Source organism: Tachypleus tridentatus, chromosome 10 (genome assembly GCF_004210375.1).
Source record: "Tachypleus tridentatus isolate NWPU-2018 chromosome 10, ASM421037v1, whole genome shotgun sequence".
NCBI lineage: Eukaryota > Metazoa > Arthropoda > Merostomata > Xiphosura > Limulidae > Tachypleus > Tachypleus tridentatus.
Window position 1 is genome coordinate 62,511,466 of NC_134834.1, and position 23,763 is coordinate 62,535,228.

The 23,763-nt window shown below is 33.5% G+C and overlaps 1 protein-coding gene across 21 annotated transcripts in view; it reads right to left on the minus strand.

Annotated features, from left to right (window-relative positions):
• Window positions 1-23,763, minus strand: part of LOC143229430 (uncharacterized) — a 252,158-nt gene that overhangs the window by 39,312 nt on the left and 189,083 nt on the right. For 20 of the 21 annotated variants that reach the window (XM_076461752.1, XM_076461751.1, XM_076461749.1 and 17 more), the window contains 2 exons: window positions 10,515-10,595; window positions 1,425-1,559 (listed from right to left, as the gene is read on the minus strand). In XM_076461752.1, coding sequence (XP_076317867.1) covers window positions 1,425-1,559; window positions 10,515-10,595 — 216 coding nt within the window. The remainder of the gene's footprint in view (window positions 1-1,424; window positions 1,560-10,514; window positions 10,596-23,763) is intronic. The other variant, XM_076461746.1, reaches the window with a different exon arrangement.

Consider the following 23,763-nt stretch of genomic DNA (forward strand, 5'->3'; position numbering starts at 1 on the left):
TTGTACATGGAACATTATCACTAGTTCTCTTCAGGGCCAGTTATAACTTCTTATTGCTGTTACAGTTTTTGTTACAATACCTTTGTTTTGGTTAATAAGTACTTTACTAATATGAGATTTACAAATAAGTTGAGTTACTATTACATGTCCCTCTTCTCAGCTAGCGAGCACTTACATGGCATCAAATTTATAAGTCTTTTCAGTTGGTGTTGCACCATAACAACTTGCTAATAATCCCTGTTGGCACCAGAGTTTTTACACATCATATATTCTCACACTGAAAAATTAGGTCAATTCATATTAAAAGGGCTTTTTACCTGTTGCTCAATTATGTTAAACAAAATAAGTAAGAAACATCAACTAAACAAAAGAATTTGTGAAGATCGTTTGTAGACTTCTTTGCGTTGCTAAAATGGCTGTGGCAACTGAGGAGTAAAACATTTCAATTGTTTACTGAATTTCAATTTTTTTTTATGAAGGACTCAAAATTTGTATTAGTTTTCAGATGTTAAGAAAATTATGTACATTGATATTCTTCTAACCCTGTTGAGTTATGACATCAGAAATAACATAACAGGGAGAGCTGACTAACATTGTAAGTACGGGTTTTATTTTAAATTTTATCTCACAAATTAAACTGGCTGCTAAGAGTTGTAATGAAACAAAAATGAAATTGTATATATTATTACAGAAGCATAATCTGTCATGGTTAAGAAATTCAATTCAGTTGGACTATAGCCAAAATCAAGCACTTAGTTGCCTAATTTGAATTTTTTTTAAATGAAATGAATTTACAAAGAAAAGCTACTATATCAAATTATTCTGTTTATGCATACCTTATAAAATTGCATTCAAGCATATTCTAGCTTTATTATGAAAAAAAATATCAGTCTCATCATTGCTTTTCTCATTTAATAAAAGTTTTGCTTTGCAAAATACTTTTAAATCTATCAAATGGAGTAACTTTTAAGCTATTTTCAGAAACATTATGCATTGTAGCTAAGTATGGAACAAACAGAGAAAGATTATTTCTATAACAAAACTTCAATTACTTAATTATAATAGATTTAAGTATACCACATTCTTAGAAGCAAGTTAATGATATCAAATGCTTAGCACTGACTGCTAAGACAGTAAAAATGCAGTTACTTTTTGTCTTTTGATACATTTCTTCTTTGATATCAAATGATTTATAAATTTCATCACGATTTAAAATTTCCGTAAGTATTCTAGATCAAAAGAATTCGATATATTTTCTTTGAGTTGGTAAAGCAATTATTTAACTTATCTCTGAGTACAAGACACTATTTCAATACAAGAAAGTTTATGAAAGTAATATGTTGAACAAGTAATGTACAGACATTAGCTTAAAATTATATCTTTTACGTCACCTATATATATCAAAATGCATCAAGACTCCTCACCTGAATACCAGGAAGACCAATGTCTCCTTTGTCACCTTTAGCTCCTTTCTCTCCTGAAGGTCCAACATCACCTTTGGGGCCAGGGCGGCCAGGTTTTCCTCTTCCTGCAAACTTTCCATGCCTTCCACGTTTTCCCTATTTAATAAAGATAGAACACACACACATATGTATATATTTAAATATATATGCACACACAAATTTCTAGAACCAGTATGAATTTTATAATGACAAAATAAATCTAGAATAGCAGCTAGTGCTTGTGATTCACAGTGTAACACATTATAATAGGTTTATGAACATTTCTTTTTCAATTTCATGTACAATAAACCATTTTTGAGTAAAATAATTTGTTTGTAATAATTTTGACTTTTCTGGAAATATATTAAAACTATTTTTTTTTTTTAAATAATCCAATTATATTTAACCACTCAGTAATATGCTGCAGAATAAGACTAAAAGGTTCTCAATTTCACAGTAACTACAATTCAGTATGCTAGAAAAGAAACCTTTTTATTAATAACTTTAAATTTGAAATTGCATATTGGAAGTAAAAAGCTCCAAGAAATATTTTGAAAAATACTGAAAACCACATTTTTAGAAATTTTATCAAAATGTTACATATAAATTTTTTTAAATTAATTTTATTAAGAAAAGAAAATTGTGAGTTCAAGAAGTTACTGTGATTAGCATTCAATATTTTTGAACATTTTACTGTGGAAAAATATCAGATGAAAAGATATATATGTATTTTTCCAATCTCAAAATAGTTTACTGCTTAATTTCATGGTTCTCTGAAAGTTAAACAATTTTGTTAAGACATCATTAACTTCAATATAACTGAACAAAAACTGAACCTATACAAACAATTGACTAACATGCAATTTTCAAAACACAAATACTAAAATATGTTCTTACTTGTTAGTGATGAAACCTCCAGGATTATTGAAGAACACAACTTAGTTAGTGAACTGGACAACAACAAGGAAAGGGGTAAAAGACAGTAACAGTGTTGTAATGATTTCACTACTAAACACAGCTACAAAGAACAGTGAATAACTGGAAACCTGTTAGTACAAAACACATACACACAAGCCTAAACAATAAAACTGTTAATAATAATAATAAGGAAATTAGTACACTTATCGTGCAAATGGTACAATAACACAAGATGCAAAAAAATGTGTGGCTATCTAACTTACTAACACTGAAATGCATCTTCAACACTACAAGACACAGAACCACAAACTGTTGTATGTTATTAAATGAATTTTTCAGGACAAATAAATACACACAGTATATATATCTGTGTTAGTTGAGATATAAATGTTGAACACAGTATTAAACCAAGTAATAAAATATATTATAAGCATATCAATTTTCACTTTTTCAGAAAACTTATGACTTCAAGTATGGTTTACCACATTTGAAAATTGACATAGTACACAAATATATCCAACTGAACTCTTTTTATTTTTTAATAAAGCTCTGAATGTTGTCAGTTGTACATAAAGAACAGTTTCAAATTCCTTTTCGTATGATATTCAACAGTATGTAAATATTTAAAACATATAAAACTTAGATTTTGTATTGTTCATATATGTGACACACTGTTTTTTTCATATTTCACTGAAACAGCAGTAGAGTTACTATATTTTTCACAGACCATTTGTAATCAAACAAGGAAAGTTAATTCAATTAGTTTGTGTTTAAGGAATTTTTTTTAATAGCTTAATGTTTACTTAGCAAGTACCAGAGGACTGGAAATTAGCTAATGTCATTCCTCTTTTCAAGGGAGGAAATTAAATTTATCCCAGTAATTATAGGCCCATTAGTTTTACATCACTTGAGGAAAATGTTTTGGATAGTCTGATAAAAGTTGAGAATCTTACTGAATAGTCAAAATGGTTTCACTAAGAGAAAAGTTATAATTTTCCTATTCTGAAAATGTTCTTCCCTTTCCTCACAAAATTCGCCGTTCTTGCCTAGTGCTGCCCTCTATATACAAACTTTTTTATGCATGCCACAAGCCTTCTGCTCCCCCTCTTGAAATCAAATGATTCAAACATACCTCTCATACAAGTCATCATACATCACTACTCCATCAGTAGGAGCAGGACATATATGACACATGTGATTTCCTCTATGTGCCTCTCTGAAGTTTGGCAGAAAATGTAAGCATTAGAAGATAGTGGGGAAGAAATGTGAACAGAGGGAAGTACCTTTGGGAAATACATTTTCAGTATAGGAAAATTATAATTTCCAATACAGCCCCCCCTTTCACAAGATTAGCTGGAATCCCATATTGATGAGGTGGAGGTACTGGTACGAGGGAGTGAGAGAAATACCTCCCAAAAGTGTCCAAAGGATACTTCTGAAAATAAGAGGAGCACATAGAAGTGAGAAAGAATTGATGCAGAATAGTAATCCTATTCCAGAAATATGTATATGTAACTTAATCCTACAAAGTATGAAAGTAGGTAAATCAATGGATGTGCCCCAAGGTAGATACTGGCTAGCACATGATGGACTATACTCATTAAGTCAACAAAACCCATGCCATTGTGAAGTTACATCCACATGAATGAAGAACAAGGAACATACTATCTCCACTTTGAGTTGAAGAGACTGGAGGGAATCTAGAACCTTTCCAGCCCCAGAAAATGATATGTGTTAGCTTTAATAAACTGAACCAGGGGCCTGACATATGCTATTGAAAGATGTTTATTAAATATAAATTAACTCCTCTAACAGCAAAACCAGCTGTAACTATCCAGATAGTAATAATATCATCAAAATAAGATACACAAGAGATAGCAAAAAAGGACAGAACTGGAGCAATTCCTCTTACCTCAGCTATGATCCACAACACAGAAAGAATATAATCAAGAAAGGAATGTAGACGACCATAAATATGTGTGAGGACTTATGTTTATTGGTTATACTCTAAATCCAAAACCCAGCTGTGGGTCACTGACATCCATTTAAGGGTAGTGTGAGAGTTCATAACTGAATAGTTGAACTGCAATTTGATGTTTCACTTTTTAGTGATTGTATAATGCATAGTGGAGGATATCATGTCATCTAAACCCACAGAACACCCCAACCCAACTCTTTGCACTGAATGATTATTTACAGCCACCTATGTGGAACCTTTTCAGAAAAGTGCCTCCATAGCTGACCACCCAAATGGGTTGGTACTGGAAAGTGGTAAGGACTCCTATACTCCACTACAAGAAAGGAGAGTGAGAACATGTTGGAGAGTCCAAAGGAATATTACCATCACCTGAGACAGTACAAGGGGTTACCACAAAACCCTAAATTTAAAAGCAGAACATACTAATTTATTCAATAAAAGGCATAGCAGAGTGGAGCAGCCATCTTCTTCCACTTTACCCATACAAGCCATGTGTAGTAAGGTCTGGAATGGGCAATGTACAAGCAAGTACATTGCAAGATTATGGTGGAAAAAGACAAGGAAAAATATGCCAATTTAACCAAACATCAATTCACCTGGTGAGGATAGCAGAGGAAAGATCATGAATAGAGGAATACTGCCAAGGAATAGAGAGTTGGAATGGGTACCACAGAATGAAAATGTGTAATCAATATAGCAACAAAGAATATGGACTGGACATAGAAATCTATCAAAATTGGGAAGAGGGTAGAGATGAGTAACAGAAGTAAGGGAAATTACTCTCCTTAGCCATTAAAGTCTTTGGGAGGAAGGAACAATCCACATAAAGGAGAAACTAGCCGGGGTGGTAAAGTATACATGAAACGTTCAGGAAAAATAAATCAGACCTGTGATGTCCACAGGCTAAGAGGAGAATGAAAGATGTTTTGAGGGAAAGGTGAAATATGGAGCACAAGGAAATAGGTTCAAATGAAGGTAAAGTGTCAGAATGGAGGACTGTATTAATATCCAAGTTTAGAAGAGTCAGCTGTCTGAAGAGACGATGAATCCAGAAGGAAAAAGTGACATGGTAAGGGCAGGAGAAGCAAAACCTTGGTGGTATTGGGAGAAACAAATGGTATAAAATTAGGCTGCCTGATAACCTGAAATTGAAGAGAGTAAAGACTCTCAGTTGAAAAACTTACAGGGAATCCACGAGAAGCTAACCAGCAGTGGAACAGCTTCCATTTATGCTGACACACCTCCACTGAAGTAGGATGTATGGAATAAGCCTAAAGCAAAGCTACTTGATAAAATAAACCTGATCTCCCCACCAAGGACTGAATAAAAGCCAGGCATAAAAATGAAGCACCTGAATAGCTGGATGTAGAATTGACAAGATTGATGAAGAAAAGAGAGAGACAAAGGAAAAGGTATTGGAGGGAAAAGATGCAGTTGTTGTGATCATGGAAACCATCGTTGAGCTGGCTAGTAAAAAGTGATATGCATGAGAGAGACTATCTGATGAAGGAATTTTTGGGACTAATCCTGCCTGAAGGCATTGACTGCCAAGGATGAGGTACAATAGATCAAAAGAAGGGTTATTTGTGATTGAGGGCTGAGGCAAATGCATATGTGGAAAATCCCATAGGTTGCAAAGCCATTGGAATACAAGAGGATCTAAAGAACACTACAGAATAAATTTTAACAGGGTGGGAAATATGATACATTATGAGATTGTAAGCACCTAAAATGCTAAATACAATATGAGGAATGTGAGCCCAGTACAAGAGATCCATTGTACAAAAACAGATGTTGACCAGATGCTCCCTAGGTGATTGATATGTGCCACATCCAATGAATTGTTGGAATGAATCATCATCAAACATTATCATGTGATAGAAAAGAAGTGATTTAGAGCCAAACAAACTGCAAGAAATGTGAGGACATAGATATGCAAAGAATGTTAATTGATAGACAAATGACCCAAAGTCTCATACACTCCAGCCTTGTTCTGGTCTAATCATGATATGGAAGGCTCCAACGACAGAGAAACCTTGTAATCAAAGCCAGAACTAAAGAAAACAAATGACAAATATTGGACGATAAAGGAAGAGGATGTCACCAAAAACCAGTCAGAATTTTGATGGAGAGCACCAAAGAGGAGATGGATGGTGGAGAGATACTGTAAAAGAGTTGTGAAAGTAAGAAGAAGGCAGGAAAAATTGGGCATGGGTCAGACTTACAGGAAATCAGAGTCCCCCTGATTTCTAAACAAAAAAATAGAACCTAAGAATTGTTGGTCTAGAAAAGGACAGTCTGCATGATAGTATGTAAGAGCAAACCAATCCAAAGCCCATGGAGAGTGAGGCTTCCTAATTCTGTCACTTAAGTAAGAAACAAATTGGTCAGCATGTACCCAAATATCTGGAGAAGGGGAAAATCCAAAGAGGGATGTGAAAAACTGGTAATGTAGTAAGGAAAGATGTAGTCCAGAGGAAATAGGGGTAGGGATAAAACAACACATACATGAAAAACAAAATACAAAAAGACTGTAGCAGGACTAACTGGCTCCTTAGAAGGGTCATGGGAAGGCACAACAATATCAGAAGGTGGGAATAGGCAATTTAAATCTTCATCAACCTGAACAGTCTTGGCAGGTTCAGAAAAAAGTGGGGTGAAATGCTGAGATAAAGGTTGATCCACATAAAGTTCAATCTGTCTGCATATAAATGCTGATTAATCTGCCTCCAGGTTGCTTACACAAGACCTGTGACATAATGCTAGTTGTAGGTGTGACCCCCAAAGTGGTAACAAACTTTGGAATCCATAATCAAGTCAACCAAAAATTGAAATTATCAATAATATGCAACTGCAATAAATTGGAATTAAATTAAGGTAAAGAAATAATCTCAATAAACTTTGAGGGAGTCAATGTTTCACATGAGTATGTCATGCACTTATTGGTGGGGAAGTGGTGCATGATGATTTATGAGAGAGATGATTTCAACAGGGGTGAAGCAGAAGGCTAGTGGCATGCATAAATAAAACATTCTGCATATAGAGAGCAGTCAGAATGAGGATGGGTAATATTGTGAAAGGAGAGAAGTACTATATTGAAATCTTGCTTTACAAATCTTTGGACACCCTTTAAAAAGTTTACTGTTTAGATTACTTATGTAAATGAGGGTAATGGTGTGGATGTGGTGTATATAGATTTTCACAAAACATTTGACAAGGGTCTACATAAAACACTTGCAAAACGTTATATCTGTAGGTGTGGGAAATAAATTAGCAAATTGAATAGAAGAATAGATGGATGTGAAAAAAAGCAGAGCATTGTTACAAACAGAGTTCAGTCAAACTGAATTAATATTACAAGTCAGGTACCTGTGGGCTTGGTCTAGAACCTCGGTTCTTTTTTATTTACATCAATGACAGGTGAAGGAATGGTCAATAACGTTATTCAAATTGCATATTATATTAAGGCCTTTGGTATTGGTAGCTGTGAAAAGATGATGCTGACTTATAAAAGGATTCAAGTGATTTAGTGAATTGAACATATAAATGGCAGATGAGTTTTATTTACAATAATTGAAGGATAATGCATGTGGGTTATTACAATTTGAATTATATGTATAATTTGTATGAGCATGACCTTAACAGTGTCATGAAAGAAAGAGATACTGGTGTAATGGTTGACCAGTCTCTTAATCCATCCAAGCAGTATTGTTGTTGTTAGTGGTAGGGCAAACAAGATTTTAGGTTGTATCTATAGAAGTGTTCAATACAAGCCTAAAGAAATTATAATTTCATTGTATAGGTCACCAGCTAGGCTAAATTTGGAGTACTGTGTTCAATGTTTAGCTTCTTACCTTAGATAGGACAATGAAGTTTTGAAAAGGGTTCAGAAAAGGGCTAGTAGAATTGTGTTTGTGACGAAGATGTTATCATGCAAGAATAAATTGAAATCCCTAAAACTGTTTTCTCTTGAAAAACAAACAAACAAACAAAAAGTAGTTAATAAGAGGGAATCTGAGTGAGGTGTGTATGATTGTTAAGGGAATTAATTGTGTTGATGCATTATCTTTTTTTCAAACTTAATGGCGAGAATAGTAGGAACAGAGACTACCAATATAAATTGTGAAATTATCTTCAGCTAAGATAGTTTTATTTTTTAACAGAGTTAGTTAGCCTTTGGAATGGGTTGCTTTCAGATGTTGTGGAGGCATTACATTTAAGTGAATTTAAGAAAAAGTTCGATAACTATATGAATGATAATGGCTGGCTTTGCTTTTCACTTATTTAATAGTTTTAAGTTTAGTTCAAAAGAGGGCAAGCTAGATGGACTAACAGGGCCCATGTTCTTCCAAAATATTATTTTAAATATTATATTCAATACAAAGATCATCTCAAGTTTGTTTTTTGTAAAAAGCAATAAAAGCCAAACTTATGGATAGCTAAAGTGAGTGTTACATATGACTAGTTATAAGGTCATTAATTAAAAATTATTGAGCACTGTAAGGATTTATAAGGTATACAGAAATATGGTAATAGTCTCTTAGAATATTTTCAGGTTCAATGCATATATCATTGCATTAAACCTCAAAGAGTAAGTTATATAGAACTAAAATTTATATTTAATAACTATTACTTAAACTGGTGAAAGCACAAAAAACAAAGTCATTGTTTGTTTGTTGAGCTGAAAGTCATCTTAAGCACATATGGACTTAATGCCCAGATCAGAGTTGATTAAGCAAATTATCCATGATTTTTAACTAAAAATCAGATGGAAAGAAATCATTGGTATTACCTATTACCTGATTTTACCACTCTTAATTGAATAGAAGAATTTCTTATCAATCTTTTTCTATACCACAGCTGAAAATGCAACTATTTGGTAGCCCTATTTCTGAAACATGATACTGTTAGACTCCCAGACTGATACACAAATCACTAAGCCATGCTTGAGTAGATGAATGATGAATAATTTCTTTTATCACTTTTACTGTAACTGGAATACAATGACTGTTCTAATTTAACTAAGAGTGTAGTAGATTTTACATAAACAATTTTTACAGCTCAAATTGTTTATCAAAGGAATTATGTGCTATAGCAATTTTTGTCCAGTAATTTAAATATTTTTGTAATTCACATATTTTCATACCCAATTCACCTTCATGTTCTGAGAAATTGGTGTGACCAATTGGGTCTTATTACTTAAAATTTAGAACAAAACTGAAACAGATCTAAAACTTATGATAAAAGTCATGTAAATTGTATATTTCCCCCAAATTAATCTTAATTTGTTCATTTCAGATTTGAAATAAGTATGTAAAACAGCATTTGAGGTCTATTTCTTGTTTTCTCCAAGTCACTGCCCAAGAGGGCTATTGTTAAATACATGAATTAATTAATCAATTAGGTGTTTGAACCATAACTGTTAAAGTCAAAATAAAGACAAATGTCATGCCATGAATGTACCGAAACAAAATTTATTATATTTTTCAAAAATTAGAATTTTAGTACATTTATAAAACAGATTTGTAGTAATATAACACATTCACACTAGTTACTGTACTTTACTTAATATGAATGCACTAAAAATAATGTTCTACTTACCTTAGACAAGCCAAAGAATGTAATAAGTTGAAAGATACACACTCTCTATGTTGTGAAATGGTAGTGGAAACAGCTTTCATTATTATTCATAAAACTATCAAAAAGTTGTGTGATGTAAAAGTACTTTTTTACATTAGTAAAAACTGTTACTCAATATTTGACAAGACATATTGAAGAAGAAATACAGCAATGATGAAGTACAAAATTAATAGCTGCATGCTGTAGTTATAAACATGTAGCATAAATCATACCCTAAACTATGTAAATAAAAACTAATTAAGTAAAATAAACCAAAACCAGTTATAGATAATCATATGCCTTCATTTTCAAAATGATTTATAATATAAGGTTATTCAGGAAGCTTAGAAAAAATTTATTCAGTTAAAATTACCCCAGTAATATTTTAGAAAGTACACATTAAGTAATGCATTAATTCAGGTAATTGGATAAATGGTTACATCAGTATTTGTTTCATGTTTTCACATGTTCCAAACAAAAGCTATCATTTAATGACTAGCAAATGTGAAGTCAAATAAACATAAGACCCAGAAATAAAGAATGATCCCACATCCTACCCTCTTGCCACGCCTTCCGCGATCACCCTTATCACCTTTCTCTCCTGTTTCCCCAGGTAGACCTGTTTGACCATCATCACCCTGTGAAGGGACAAGTCAACTTTAATTATAATCATCTTTTCTGTCCCTTGGCTTCATCTTAAATGTTTCAAATACATTACTAACACTATCCAAAGGTAAACAAATTTTCCAGTTCACCCCAGGACATACAACATACCTATAAAGTATACAAAATCAAATCCAAAATTTAGGGTCTTTCAGTAATACACAAATAAAAAAATAACTTTTAATTAAACAAAATAATGGCATGTAGGGAATGAAATATACAATGTCCTACAAGATTTGAGCTTATTCTCATGGTATGAAATAATTTGTACCAAACACAAAATTCTAATACAGGAAAAAAATGTATATCTCTCTTTCTCTCTCTCTCTGTGTGCATGTGTACTTAATCATTATTAGGTTACAAAGAGCATTTATCTTGTTTGTTCTGTTCATATCTTCTCCCATTAGCTGATACTTGGTTTGTGGAAAAAAACATTAGTTTAATATGGTAAATAGGTTTTCAGTGTGTTTTAAATACAGATTAGGATGTTTCTTCATTTCTATATAGTGTGTGTAGTCATAATAAGAAAGGAGTAAACAGTAGTTGATCATATGAAGAATAACTAAAAAGTGTGGAAGAAAGCTTCATAACTATTGATGATACAGAAGAACCACTACTATACAGATACCTCAAGATTGTGTTAAATAACCATTGATCAGTCTGTTGGTGCAGTATAATGCTTGTTTTCACTTATGTATATGCTAATTACAGCTTCTGACTAAAGTTGGATAACATGTTCGATAAGGTGCACTGTAACAAGATAATAATCTATAGTATATGTACAAGATTTGTTTTTCTTTTTTACATTACACTTCATTCTTTAGCTGCATAGAACTGCTATATATGTATACTTGTCTAATATGATACCTTAGGTTTATGGTATAAAATGATAATAGTATCTCACTCAAAAAGTACAGATACAAGATTCATTCCTGGTGTTGTAATTGTATTGGAAGAAATTATAATTCTTTTATTCAGAGTAACAGAATAAGTTTTACAGAGAAACAAGTTTTCAATTTACCATTCTCTGACAATGCCAGTAGTCTTATATACAGCTATATGAATGTTTCTATAACTGAGAAATTTAATGACTTTAATGACAGATATGGCCTTTACATCAAAGATACTAAAGATATAGTAGTGTTGACAGTGAAGCATTCTTCATAAAACCTTTGTATTTTAATTACCAGTAAAGTTTTCTTGTCTACTTTTTACGTACTATTCAAAATATATACCTGTTATGTAATTTAAAATTTATGCTAAACTGATATACAAATAATTTAAACTTCTGTGATTTAAGCCAATTAGGATTTTTTTTTTTATCAAATGCCAGTTTTTGAATTTTGGATAAAGAATAAAAACTTCCTTAAAATCTAAGAAAAATGGTATGCTAAAACTAAGTTTTACATTTTTATAATTAAAATGATTTTCTAACATGTACTTATCTCAAAAATACAAAAAAGCCTTTCCTTGTTGAGTTGCTGTCATGTTGTTGACCACAATGTGACTAAAGTTCTGAATATTATTCATATAGTCCAGAGCACATGTCAGTTTAGTCAGAATTCTCTACCCTCCCACCTTCCGTGTGACTTATTACATCTGCCTCAGCACTTATGTAAGCTCTGTTTTCCTGCAGTAATCTATATTTGATGGAATAGCACAAGTTTTCCATTTATATCTGGTTATAAGAGCTGAATGTGAATATATTTCAGACATAAACACCTGCTTTAAATTAAATATTTCTAAAAATGTAAAATTCAAAACAGGCAGATTTACTTCTGAAATACAAGTAAGCAGAATATCCACAAGAAATAAGGAGGAGGTGACTGCAAAGAGTCATATGAACAATGATTCACTAAAACTTGGTTCCAGAAAGAAAGGTAACAATCTAGTGCACTACAATTGAAAAAGTGAATCAAGAACTAGAGTAAAACTATAGTAAAAGTCAATGGATTGGATTCATGAAAAACTTTAGGGGAGTGTGCCAGTCTCATAAGAAAATGGACCAAATAACACAACCTGAAGAAAGGCATTCTTCTAAGCAAAGTGTATCAACTAATATTTATAAGGACAGTTTGAAGAATGTGTATATTTGTGTATCCACTAAATTATTGTGTGTTGATGTAGAAGATTACAAGCAGGAAATCAGGGTAGTCATGAGAACAGTGCATTGTTCTGTACATGTAGCAACAGATTCTTGGATGAGAATATTTCTATTATTTAATGGCTGAAGGAGCTTCTGGGGATAAGAGCTCTTACATTCACATCAGAAAAGGCTCAAACACGTAACAAATAAGGTCTATTTAGTGGCCACCTATGAGAAATGAAATAAGATCAAAGGAAGGGCTTTATAACTCTAGGGCAATGTAGTGAGAACACTGAATGTATTACATAATAACAAAAATACAACAGTAATGTATACGTCATTCTCACTTGGGTTATGAGATATCACGGGTGGAATGGTTCTCTTGTCTCTGATGTCTTGTAAACTATGCATGGGTAAGCATGCAGAGGTGGAACAACTGCTTGCCAAGACTTCACTAGTCACCAGAGCAGAAAAAAAATATGGTCCAAAACCAATTCAAATGTGTATCTAACATGCAAGAATCCCAACTAGAGAAATCCATTCAAATGCAGAGACTTGTACTAAGAAGAAAGATTGTGTGTGTGTGTGTGTGTGTGTGCATGTGTGTTCACTTCATTCCACAGCTTCATACTCCACTGTAATTGTAAAATGGATATTAGTGGTACAGGAATACCTGAGAACCATATACAAGAAGGGTGTGGATTCTATTTTGCTCAAACAATCACAATTGGAGAAAAGGTAATTCCAAAGCTGAGGAAAGAGCAATGTGAACTAAGAAAATTTTAAGAATGTATTTGGTTCCGTCTACCTGCCAGCCTGTAGACTATCATTTGAATGGTGTTCCAATTGAGGTGTTGAAGATACAACACAATGATGAATTTAGAGAAATGTAATTACAAAACTTATTTATAAGGTATATAGTAACATCCTAGTAAATAACATGGACCAACTGTTAGTGGTGCTGGAGTAAAGCCTGAAGAAAATGGTTTATTGTAAGACATAAACAAGTTCTTCCAAGACCACTAGAGAAATTCAGTTACAAGATCACAATGAATAGTTCTGATACAACATAAAGAAACATACCTCTGAATGATAATTAACACATAAAAAGCAGTGATTACTTTTTCACATGAAGTCTAAGTTTTAGGCAGAAATGCATGTTGTTGGATATAAGGTTTTCTGAGATATTATGTTATATGAAGCACCAAAAACATATTTACATCAGAAAATCTTTTTGAAATGTAGGCAATACAAGAAAATATCATTTGAAAGATGAGGAATGAAAGGAAATTTTGCTTTTATAAACTTAAACAAAACTGATAAAAAAAATAATTGTGTTGCCTGCTGCATGACAAAAAGCCAAGTTATGGAGCTTTTACATGCAAATAAGTGCATCTGCAGAACATAACTCTGTGAAACAAATCCATTGTCCCCAAAGTATAAAGGATGTCTTTGGCAGTAGGTATGGAAAATAGGAGAATATGTAAATGATATTCTAAAGTTTGCAATGCCATAAAAGATGGGTAAGGTATTATTTAAACTGTGTCAATCCAAAATATCAGATGAATTAAATAATGCATTTTTACTAACAGAAGTTGGAGTTGTGGATGATCCACCCAATAAACATAACAAGCTGAATGGTCAAATGAGTAAGTTTTAAAGACTGAGTGGTTAATAGAGTCAAAATAAGCAATCATTAATCTAAAACTGAAAGTCAATGTATAGATAATGAAGGCCAGTAGATGCTTTGATTACTCTATAGAAGTGTATAGAATAAAGTTGAAGTGAGGTACAACCACCCCTTGAGAGCAAAAATTAAGATGATAAATTAATAGGGATACAAAAAAAGCATATTCTATATCCATTTTGATCAACCAATGACTACGATGAACAAATTTTTGTAGCAACCTCATGCTTTCCATTTTAAAATGACTGACCTCAAGGTAAAGATTAGGTTAAGACAGGTATGTGGTAAGTTTCTAAATTTCTTGATTCTTTGGAACAACAGCAACATGGGAATAAAAATATTTAGAAATGTAATAAATGATTTTGACAGCTTCTTTCTGAATGAAATCAGATTTCCTGGTGTAGAATTTGTAAGCAAATAGGATCAGAGGGAAGAAGTAAAGAGATTGGTTGAACAGAAATAAAAGGATGAAAGTGAAGATCAGATTGAAAAATCTGTTGAACCCAAGAATCTTACAGTGAATGGTTGTACTGATAAAAATAATTATCCAAGATGACCTCCAATAGACTGGGTGATGAAACTGTCTGGAACAGAAAAGGCTGGATCAAAAAGACCCACCTTACCTATTACCAAATTTGGCCACTTGAAATGGTTGAAAGTTACGAGCAGAAAAGTGCACATGAAATGAGAAGTAAACAATGAAGGCAAAACTTGCTCAGCAACTCCAAGAAGGACAAAAATAAGTTAATTAAAATGCTAAATCCATAAACAGCTTCTGCTGGCATCCTTCTTCTGAATGGTAAACTAGTTCAGGTGAAGTTCCTACAGAGAAAAAGAATAAAGAAAAAATTAACTGTTTTTTTTGGGGAAGGGTTGGTACCTTGCAACCCAGCACAAGGGGTTAAGGTGTCAAAAGATGATGATGGCTACATTGCAACAAAAGTTTTATCAACAAGGCCTGCCATTAAGGACGAGTGTAAACCTACAAGCTAGAAATCTGGTTCTGATTAAATGAATAAGGAAATTTAGAACATCTACAGTACTGTGCAAATGTGTTAGGACAAAGTTAAAAATTAGATTTCAAGCTATTTTTAAAGAACAATGAATAGTAAATCACATGTGAAACATCAACATTTTATTAATCTTCATACATAGTACAACACAAATTCAGTGAAAGTGCTGGAGTTCAGCAAACAGTTAATATTTTGTGTGTCCCCCTTTTGTTTTAATAATTGCAGACAGTCTTTCATGCACTGTTGCAACATATTTAATCAAATTATTCTTTGGTATTTTACACTAGATGTCTCTGATACACTCCTATATAAAGTTTCTTTGAAAGTAACTTTTGATTTTTCAAGTTTTCCATCTATCAAATCCCAGATTATGCTCAACTGGGTGGAGAATGAGAATCTGTGAGGGTTATTACATCATCTGAATGACTCCAGTGGCTTCTTTCTTAGCTAAGCAATTTTCGAATAGGTTGAATAAGTGTTTGGGCTCATCATCTTGTTGGTACCAGTATCCTTTAATGGATCAATATTTGATGGTACACTTCTGCTGGCCCATTATTCCATCTGTTTTCCAAATATTTCCTCTTGCTTCAGCACTAATAAATGTCAAAACCATCACACTACCACCCCCAAGCTTCATGGTAGGTGCTATGTTTTGTGGAAAGTACCTTTTACTTTTTCCACCTAAAGTATAACCTATACTTTGAACCAAATGTTTCAAACTTGGACTTATTACATCCTTTTTAAATCATTAACAGTCCAATTTTTGTACTTTAGTTAACAAATTTCAGTGCCTTGACAATATTTGAAAATCAACATTAAAGTTTTTTTTAACTGCAACATGACAAAATATTCCATTCTCATCAAGTCTTCTCGATACTGTAGACCTGGACACTCTTCTATTATTCAGTACATGGTCATTCTTCTCATGCTTCAGATCAGTAGCAGTTTTCCTTCTTTCCAGAAGGCTGTAGAAATGAAGATACTGAACATCAGTATCATTGAGTTTAGGTGTTCTGCCTCTTTATTCCTTATTTTAAAATTTACTGGTCTCACAATCTAAAGTGTACTTGCCAGTGTTTGGGGAGCATTTCAAATCTGCTACAATCTGTAGGATAGTCCAACCAGTACCAATTAAAGTTTTTATGTTAACTTTCTGCTCTGTAGACACTTCTCTAAGCTTTTTGAACTGTGGAATGACAACAAAATTCAATATATAGTTTTACATACAATTTTTATCAAAGTTTATTTGTGGAGTGCAATTAAGTTGTTTTCTTCTAATATAAATTATTGGTACCATATGTTAGCTCCTTGATAGTTTCTTTCTATATAGTAAAGACACTGCCTGGGATAATATAACAAGTTATTTCAGACCTTAAATTTGATCATTATGTTCATTCAAGTATAACAATTATAACATGCCCTTGGTACAAGTATATGATAATTCTAAAGAATGATCAGTATTCTAACCCTGGCTCATTCAATTGTCAACAGGAATCAGTGAAGCATTACCATATTGTTAAAATTTACATTCTGGAATGGAAGAATTACCTCTATCAAATGGAATTAATAAAATATTCTCTTGTCCTAACACTTTTTCACAGCACTATAATGACTAATAATTATGTAGAAGAAAAGGTCTCAAAACAAGAGAAATAATAGCATGCAAGGAGAAAGGCTGATGATGGGTCAAAGTATAAAATCTCATGGATGATCTCCCTCATAAGTCTGAGAATCAAGAACTTCAGAAGTACAATGAGCCATAAAAAATAACTGTCAAGTGTAATGTTTATTACAAATTAAATAACATAAATACATACTATGTAGGTTGTGTTGTTATTGTTGGCTTAAGATTCTTCAACACCAGGTGTTTGTGACTCATGAACAATAAATACAAAGTTAAATGAACAGCATGCTCTCTGCTGATTTTAAAAATAATATATATATTTGAACTAGTTAACGTATACACAACATTATGTACACTACAGAGATGACAGGCATATCATAAACACTATATACAGTGCTCTTTTTCTTGTCAAAAAGTCCAATTGGGCCTATTCAAATGCTTTAGAATTTCAGCTGAAAAGCCAACCTACCATTTTCTATTTCTGTCACACTAGTATTCTGTATGTAATTCACTTACACTGTCATTGAATTATCACAGTTATATACTATTTTGCCAGTAATTGTCTGGTCTTTGTGCTTCAGATATCATCTGTTCTTTTTGTCAAAATGTACTTAGGACAGTTCACTTATTTCAGAACTCACTTTGTTAGAAAAAACTACATTTCTTATTTCATTTAAAACTGTTAGTTTTCTGTAACATATTAAATGTTAGATCTATCACTTCTACAGCAGTTAACTTCATGCCAAACATTTTCTTGGCTGTGACTATTCTTTTCTGCTGTTGTCTTTGTTTATCTTTTACCACTCATCTCACTCTATTTATATGTTTTTTACCTAATCATCTGTTTGCTATATTTTCTCGATATCAGTGAGTTGCAAACACAATTTCAAATAATCATCAATTTTTAACTCTTGTATAATAAAATAAAAAAATTAAACAATCATAAAATATTGATTCACACAATACACCAATTAATAACATCTATACTAAACAGTCTTTCATATTATGGCAATGACACTGGTTAAAGGCCACTCATGATGGTAATGTGAAGTTTATTAACATTTTGATAAAGTATTAGAAACAATCCAAATATCAAGTAAAGGTAGAAGAAATAGATATTCAAGAAATGAATTGCCTAACATAATACTAACATCCTAAGGTGTAAATTTAAATACAGAACATATCTATTCCTAGCAGACAAATGCTACTCTGCAGACATTAAAGTCAAATAAATCTTAACAAAAAAAGATCTTGTTCAAAGTCTCATACAAATGTTCTACAACTTATACATGATTGTGTAACCCACAAGGGAATCCAACAGGCAAATTCTAATTGACAGCCCCAATATAAATAAAGACTGACAATGCAGCTATGGAATTTTTGAGTATAGGAAGCATACTGTATAATTAAGGCCACTAACAAATTATAATTTCCAATATTGGTGTATGTGTGCATTTTTTGTTATTAGCTTTTGAGCAAAGTCATATTGGGCTGTCTGCTTTGTTCACAATAGGGAATTGAAACCTTGCATTCTAGCATTGTAATTCTTTAAACTTACCACTGTCCCATCAAAGGACCATATACTGGTAGAAAAACTTGCATTTTAGTATTGATATTAATGTAACAAAGTTAACACCATGAATGTCAATAAGAAAACCTGGATTATGGTGGGGTCTATGCCCTCCTTTTACAGGCATAATAAGTCATGTATAAGATGAGAGAGCAGAGAACTCGTAAGTTACATCAAAAGCATAAAAACTTTAGTCTTAGTTTGTTTGTTGAAATGTATACAAAGCTAATTGATAGCAAGTCGTGCTAGCCATCCATAATTTAGAAATGGTACACTAGAAAGGAAGGCAACTAGTTAAACACCATCCATCACTAACTTTTAGGCCACTCTTTACCAATAAAAAGAGTGATTGTTCATCATATCATAACTTTCACAGCTGGAAGTGAGAGTATGTCTACTAGTTGGATTTGAAATCACAACCCCCAGATTATGAATCAGTGTCCTAAACACCAGGTTATACCAAGATTTGAACTTTAAAACATAACTATTGACAAAAAGGTGAAAAGATAGGAGGGACCTCAAAACAAAATTACAAAACAAATGTGATACCTTGATTTAGAGTAGCAAACATGTGAAGCATATGCAGCATTTCTGGGAATTTCAAATGCTTCAAGTATTGAGTAAATATATGCAGTAAGGAGAGGCATGATGCATACTTATAAAGACATAAAAAATTATAATGCCAACTGACAAAGAAGAGAAATACACCGACAAATGTATGCTTGTACTATCAACAAATAATACTGTGGTCATGATAAAAGTTATAAAAGCCTCATTAGAGATTAGAAATTAGATTATCATCCACAGAAAAGCTACAGAAAATATTTACATTCTGTTATACAAATTTGCCAAAAAAGTAATAACTCAGAACTTTGATGTAGTATACATATCAAAAGTGTGTGTAAGAAGACTGCAGATTTACAGACTTTATCTAGAACCAATGAACAAATGGTTTTGTTTCTGTTTCTGAGAAATATGATATGATAAAAGGAAACAACCAATTAAGTGTCAGACCTACTTGTAGGTAGTTGTGTACACTATTTGGAAGATCATAAGAATACCAGAAAGTTTTTATATAAAAATCCACATTTAAATCCAGAAAGACAGAATGAAAGCATCAGAGAAGATATTTCAGTCAAGTGCCAACAGCTGAAGAATGTTCGAGGTCTATAAAAATAAGCCATGACAACTTTTATGAGGTACTTGTCTAACACTTCTAAACTAAATTATCTGAATGTAACTTGTTACCATTTTTCTTGGGATTGAACAACATGACTCAGATATGGTTGAATCAATATAGTGTAAGTGATATAAACATTATTGGAAGTATAGTTAAGGAACAGTATAGTATAGTCAGTTGTACTGGAGTTTGCTAGTTTATTCTAAGATATTACCTGTTTTACAGTAACAAAATATTGTGATAAAGTATATCAAAAGTGTCACAGTGTCCAAATTTTAGTCTCAAAGTCAGAATCTTAGCTTTAGCCATAACCTTCCTTAAGTTAGTGTTTGTGTGCTCCACTCATCACTGTATTCCTGAAATTAATATATAAAAAATTGATACTATGTGATACTGGTAGTAATGGTCAAAGTTCCAATATTTAGCCTACCAGCCTGCCCATTACAGGTGCAAAAGACAGCAAATGGGAGGTTGACCTAAACTAATGCTTAATGGCATCTCGATTTGTATATCAGGTCTGTAGTAGAAAAAGAATCCTCAATCTTTTCCATGAAAAAATTGGGTACCAGCAGAAAAAATAATCTTTTCCAAGAACCAACCTCTGCATGTGTGCACCCTTAAATCAACAAACACCAGATCTACTTGGAACAAACATTTAGAGGAAGGTAGAAAGACAGAGGGCATAGGTGAATGTTAATGTTGCCTGGTTTTGGATAGGAAATGAAGACTTTTTCATCCAGTCCATGGTAGGAGGAGAGCACCTTCTCTTATGAATGCAGGAAGTCATGTGTGTCATCCACCTACAACCAACAACAGATCTACCAGAACTGACATTTAGTGGATAGTAGGAAGAGAAAAAGCTATAAGGGGTTGCATCTCCAGTCCAAAACCTGGTAGCACTGGATATTTATCTTCTAGTTTATGGTAGGAGGAAGGTAATGATCTAAACACATGTGAAGACTTAAGTGGCTGGTCCAGCTCCAACCAACACTAGATCAATTGGGAACAAACATCTGGTAGGAAGTAGGGTGTCTCAGCCAGGAAGGCAAACTATAATGAAATTATATATATGGCAAAGTGCTACATGTAACCCCTTGCAGCATCTGGAACTCAACATCAAGTCTGTGATTGGAGGGACATCAGGTCACCTATATAAGCAGAATGCCATTGTTCTACTCTCAACTGAATGGGATTATACATACTCAGAAGGACAGGCCTTCATGGTACATCACCCCAACAGCTAGGAATTGGTAAGTGGCAAGGACTCGCATATTACACTGGAAGGAGGAGGGAAACATGCAAAGAAGGGTCCAGAAGACCATAGCAATACCCTATTTGAAATGCAGAGCAATCACATTGATGGAGTAACAAGATATTCTCTAGAATTGTACATCAGGTAGATGGAAGGAAGATCCTCAAATGCCATGGATCATTATAGATGGGCATCCATCTGTTTTTCCTTTACTCTTGATAGTCCATGAGCATAATGATCTTGAGTGAATATACTTAAAAAATAAAAGACTGATGTATATCTGTGAGCAGTCCTGTGGAACATCCTATCTCAGTGGTGGGTGTAATATGATCTGGTTATGCATCATGAGATTGCATTTTAAAATCATGGAGAACATATTGATATTGTCCATGAATTAACATCTGGTTCTATCTGGAACAGTAAATCATAACCTTAGTAGGAGGGGCCTCAATGTTATGATCATCTAACATAATATATGATCACAGTATTTATTTATGTATACCTGGTTTTACATAATTTGTCAGAGAGTAGGATCCAAACATGTTAGAAAGGCCAATGCAAAGAAAAATAAAATTAGTGGAATATTAACCACTCACAGGTGAGTGCAAAATGTTGAATGAAGGAAGTCAGAACAAGAAACAGCAAATTAGTGAAAACAGTAAGCAATAAAATTACAGGAAGTTGTTTGCTTACTGGCACCAAAGAAGTTCTCCAATGGATCATGGAAATAAGCAGCCAAGAACAAGACAAGGAGATAAATATAAAGTGAAATGTTCATAAAAGACAAAATCAAATTGGAGAAAAGAAGAATAAGCCTAGCAAACATACTGGCAAACCCTACCATAATGGTTACACGACTTGGAAGGATATCAAGGAATAAACAGTGAGAGCAGTCACCATGGAGAGAATTAGTGCATTCTCCATCACAGGAGAGTTCTGACCAAACAGTGATAAATGATCTACAATGAGATACAGGGTGCCTGGAATATGGCAAGACAGCACAAGATTCTTAAGGTAGCAGTCTAACACAGGAAGACTAGTGACTTGCACCAGAGGTCACTTAACCAAGCCCCCACTTGGCTGAAGGTGTACAAGACTAAAGAAAAGTAGTCAGAAAAACAGGGATGAAAAGGCAAGAGAACTTTAAGATAGATATACAACCCAAAACATCCTAAATGCTCAGAAAAAGGATATATTAAATGAACTCAATAGAGAAACACCCAAAAAGTTGTTGACCAAATCATGCCAGTCAGACTAAATTGGTCAGGAAGGAAAAAAGAAAAGAGCCACCAAGGAATCTCAAATGAAGCTCTACTGGTCCATAAAAACCACAAGAGATAATACAAAAGGACATGACCAACTGGGATGAGGTCTACATGAGAAGCCCAGGTTCCCAAATGAGAGAGAGAACCTCATGCATAATGAGAGAAGTGGAAGAGGAGAGGCTGCCAAATATAACTGCCCCAGAGGAAGTAAAACAACACTTCAAAATGAATGTGATATTACATAGGCATAAAGAAAAAATATTTCCACTTCACCTAAAACCCAATCCAAGCCTCTACTTCTAGAGAAAAAGAGTAAAAAAGGTGGAATTGACTTATGAGGAAGCCAAACATCCATGTCATAGTGGAAATGATTGCCCCTGGAAAAAAACAAGATTGCAAAATCCAGGAACATTCAAATTGTAAGAAACTGAGAAGTCCAACAGAGGATTCCTGACTATAAACACACAACCCCTATGGACCCAAGAAAGAAAGTAAGAATGCAGGGAAAATAATAAGAAGAAATGCCTCTGACACAAAACCCTCATCCTCCACAAACCAGGATGGAAAACTCAACAATGGGTTAATTACAATCCCATGGAGTAATGCAGAAGGATTCATAAACACTTCAGATCTAACCAAATGATCATAGAGCTCCAGTTCTTTAATTTTAAGGAGATGACAAATGGAAGAAAACAATAAGAACCCAAAATACAGGAATCTTCCCATAAGATGGCATTCGTGCAAAGTAACTGTCAAACTACCTCCTAAGAATTGTGGTAAGAAAAAGAGACCCAGAGCACAGGGAAATTCATGAAAGAACCAGACCAAATGCAATAACCTCAGAGCACAAGGATCTGTGAGAAATTGTGTCTCCAAACTTGGGCATAGCAGCTGAAAACATTGTTGTACCATGCCTGATTTTGTAAGAATGTGTATATATATTGTAGAACACACAGTGAGCCAAGTGCACTTTTGGACTTGATTCCTGAACCTATTTACACAACACATTGTCCCACTAAGGAAGTATGAGCTCAGACCTACCAGACCCAAACTCCCAAAGTCATCAAGAGCACTGGTTAACCTGAAATCAACATTCGAAGGACAAATGGCAAACTGCAAACATTTGGGAGAACAGACCTGGCCAGGGGGAGAAATGGAGTTATTGAAGGTTGTGGGATGAAAGGAAAGCAAAGTAAAGAAACAGAGTTGACATAACCCTGCAAATGTCCCCTCCCCATATCACATGGTGCAAAACAAAATGGCCATACTTAAAAACTGAAGTAAGTGGGTTTGATTTCCATAAAGGGACAAGCTAAATCAAACTGTGCAAGCCTAAGAAGAGGAGTCAGAATGACATCATGCCAGAGGATGGTCATCCAAAGTACTTGGGGTTCAAGGTGTACATACTCCCAAACTTAACTGGTCTCCAAAACCATTTTTGGGACCCATAGTAAACTGATGGATTC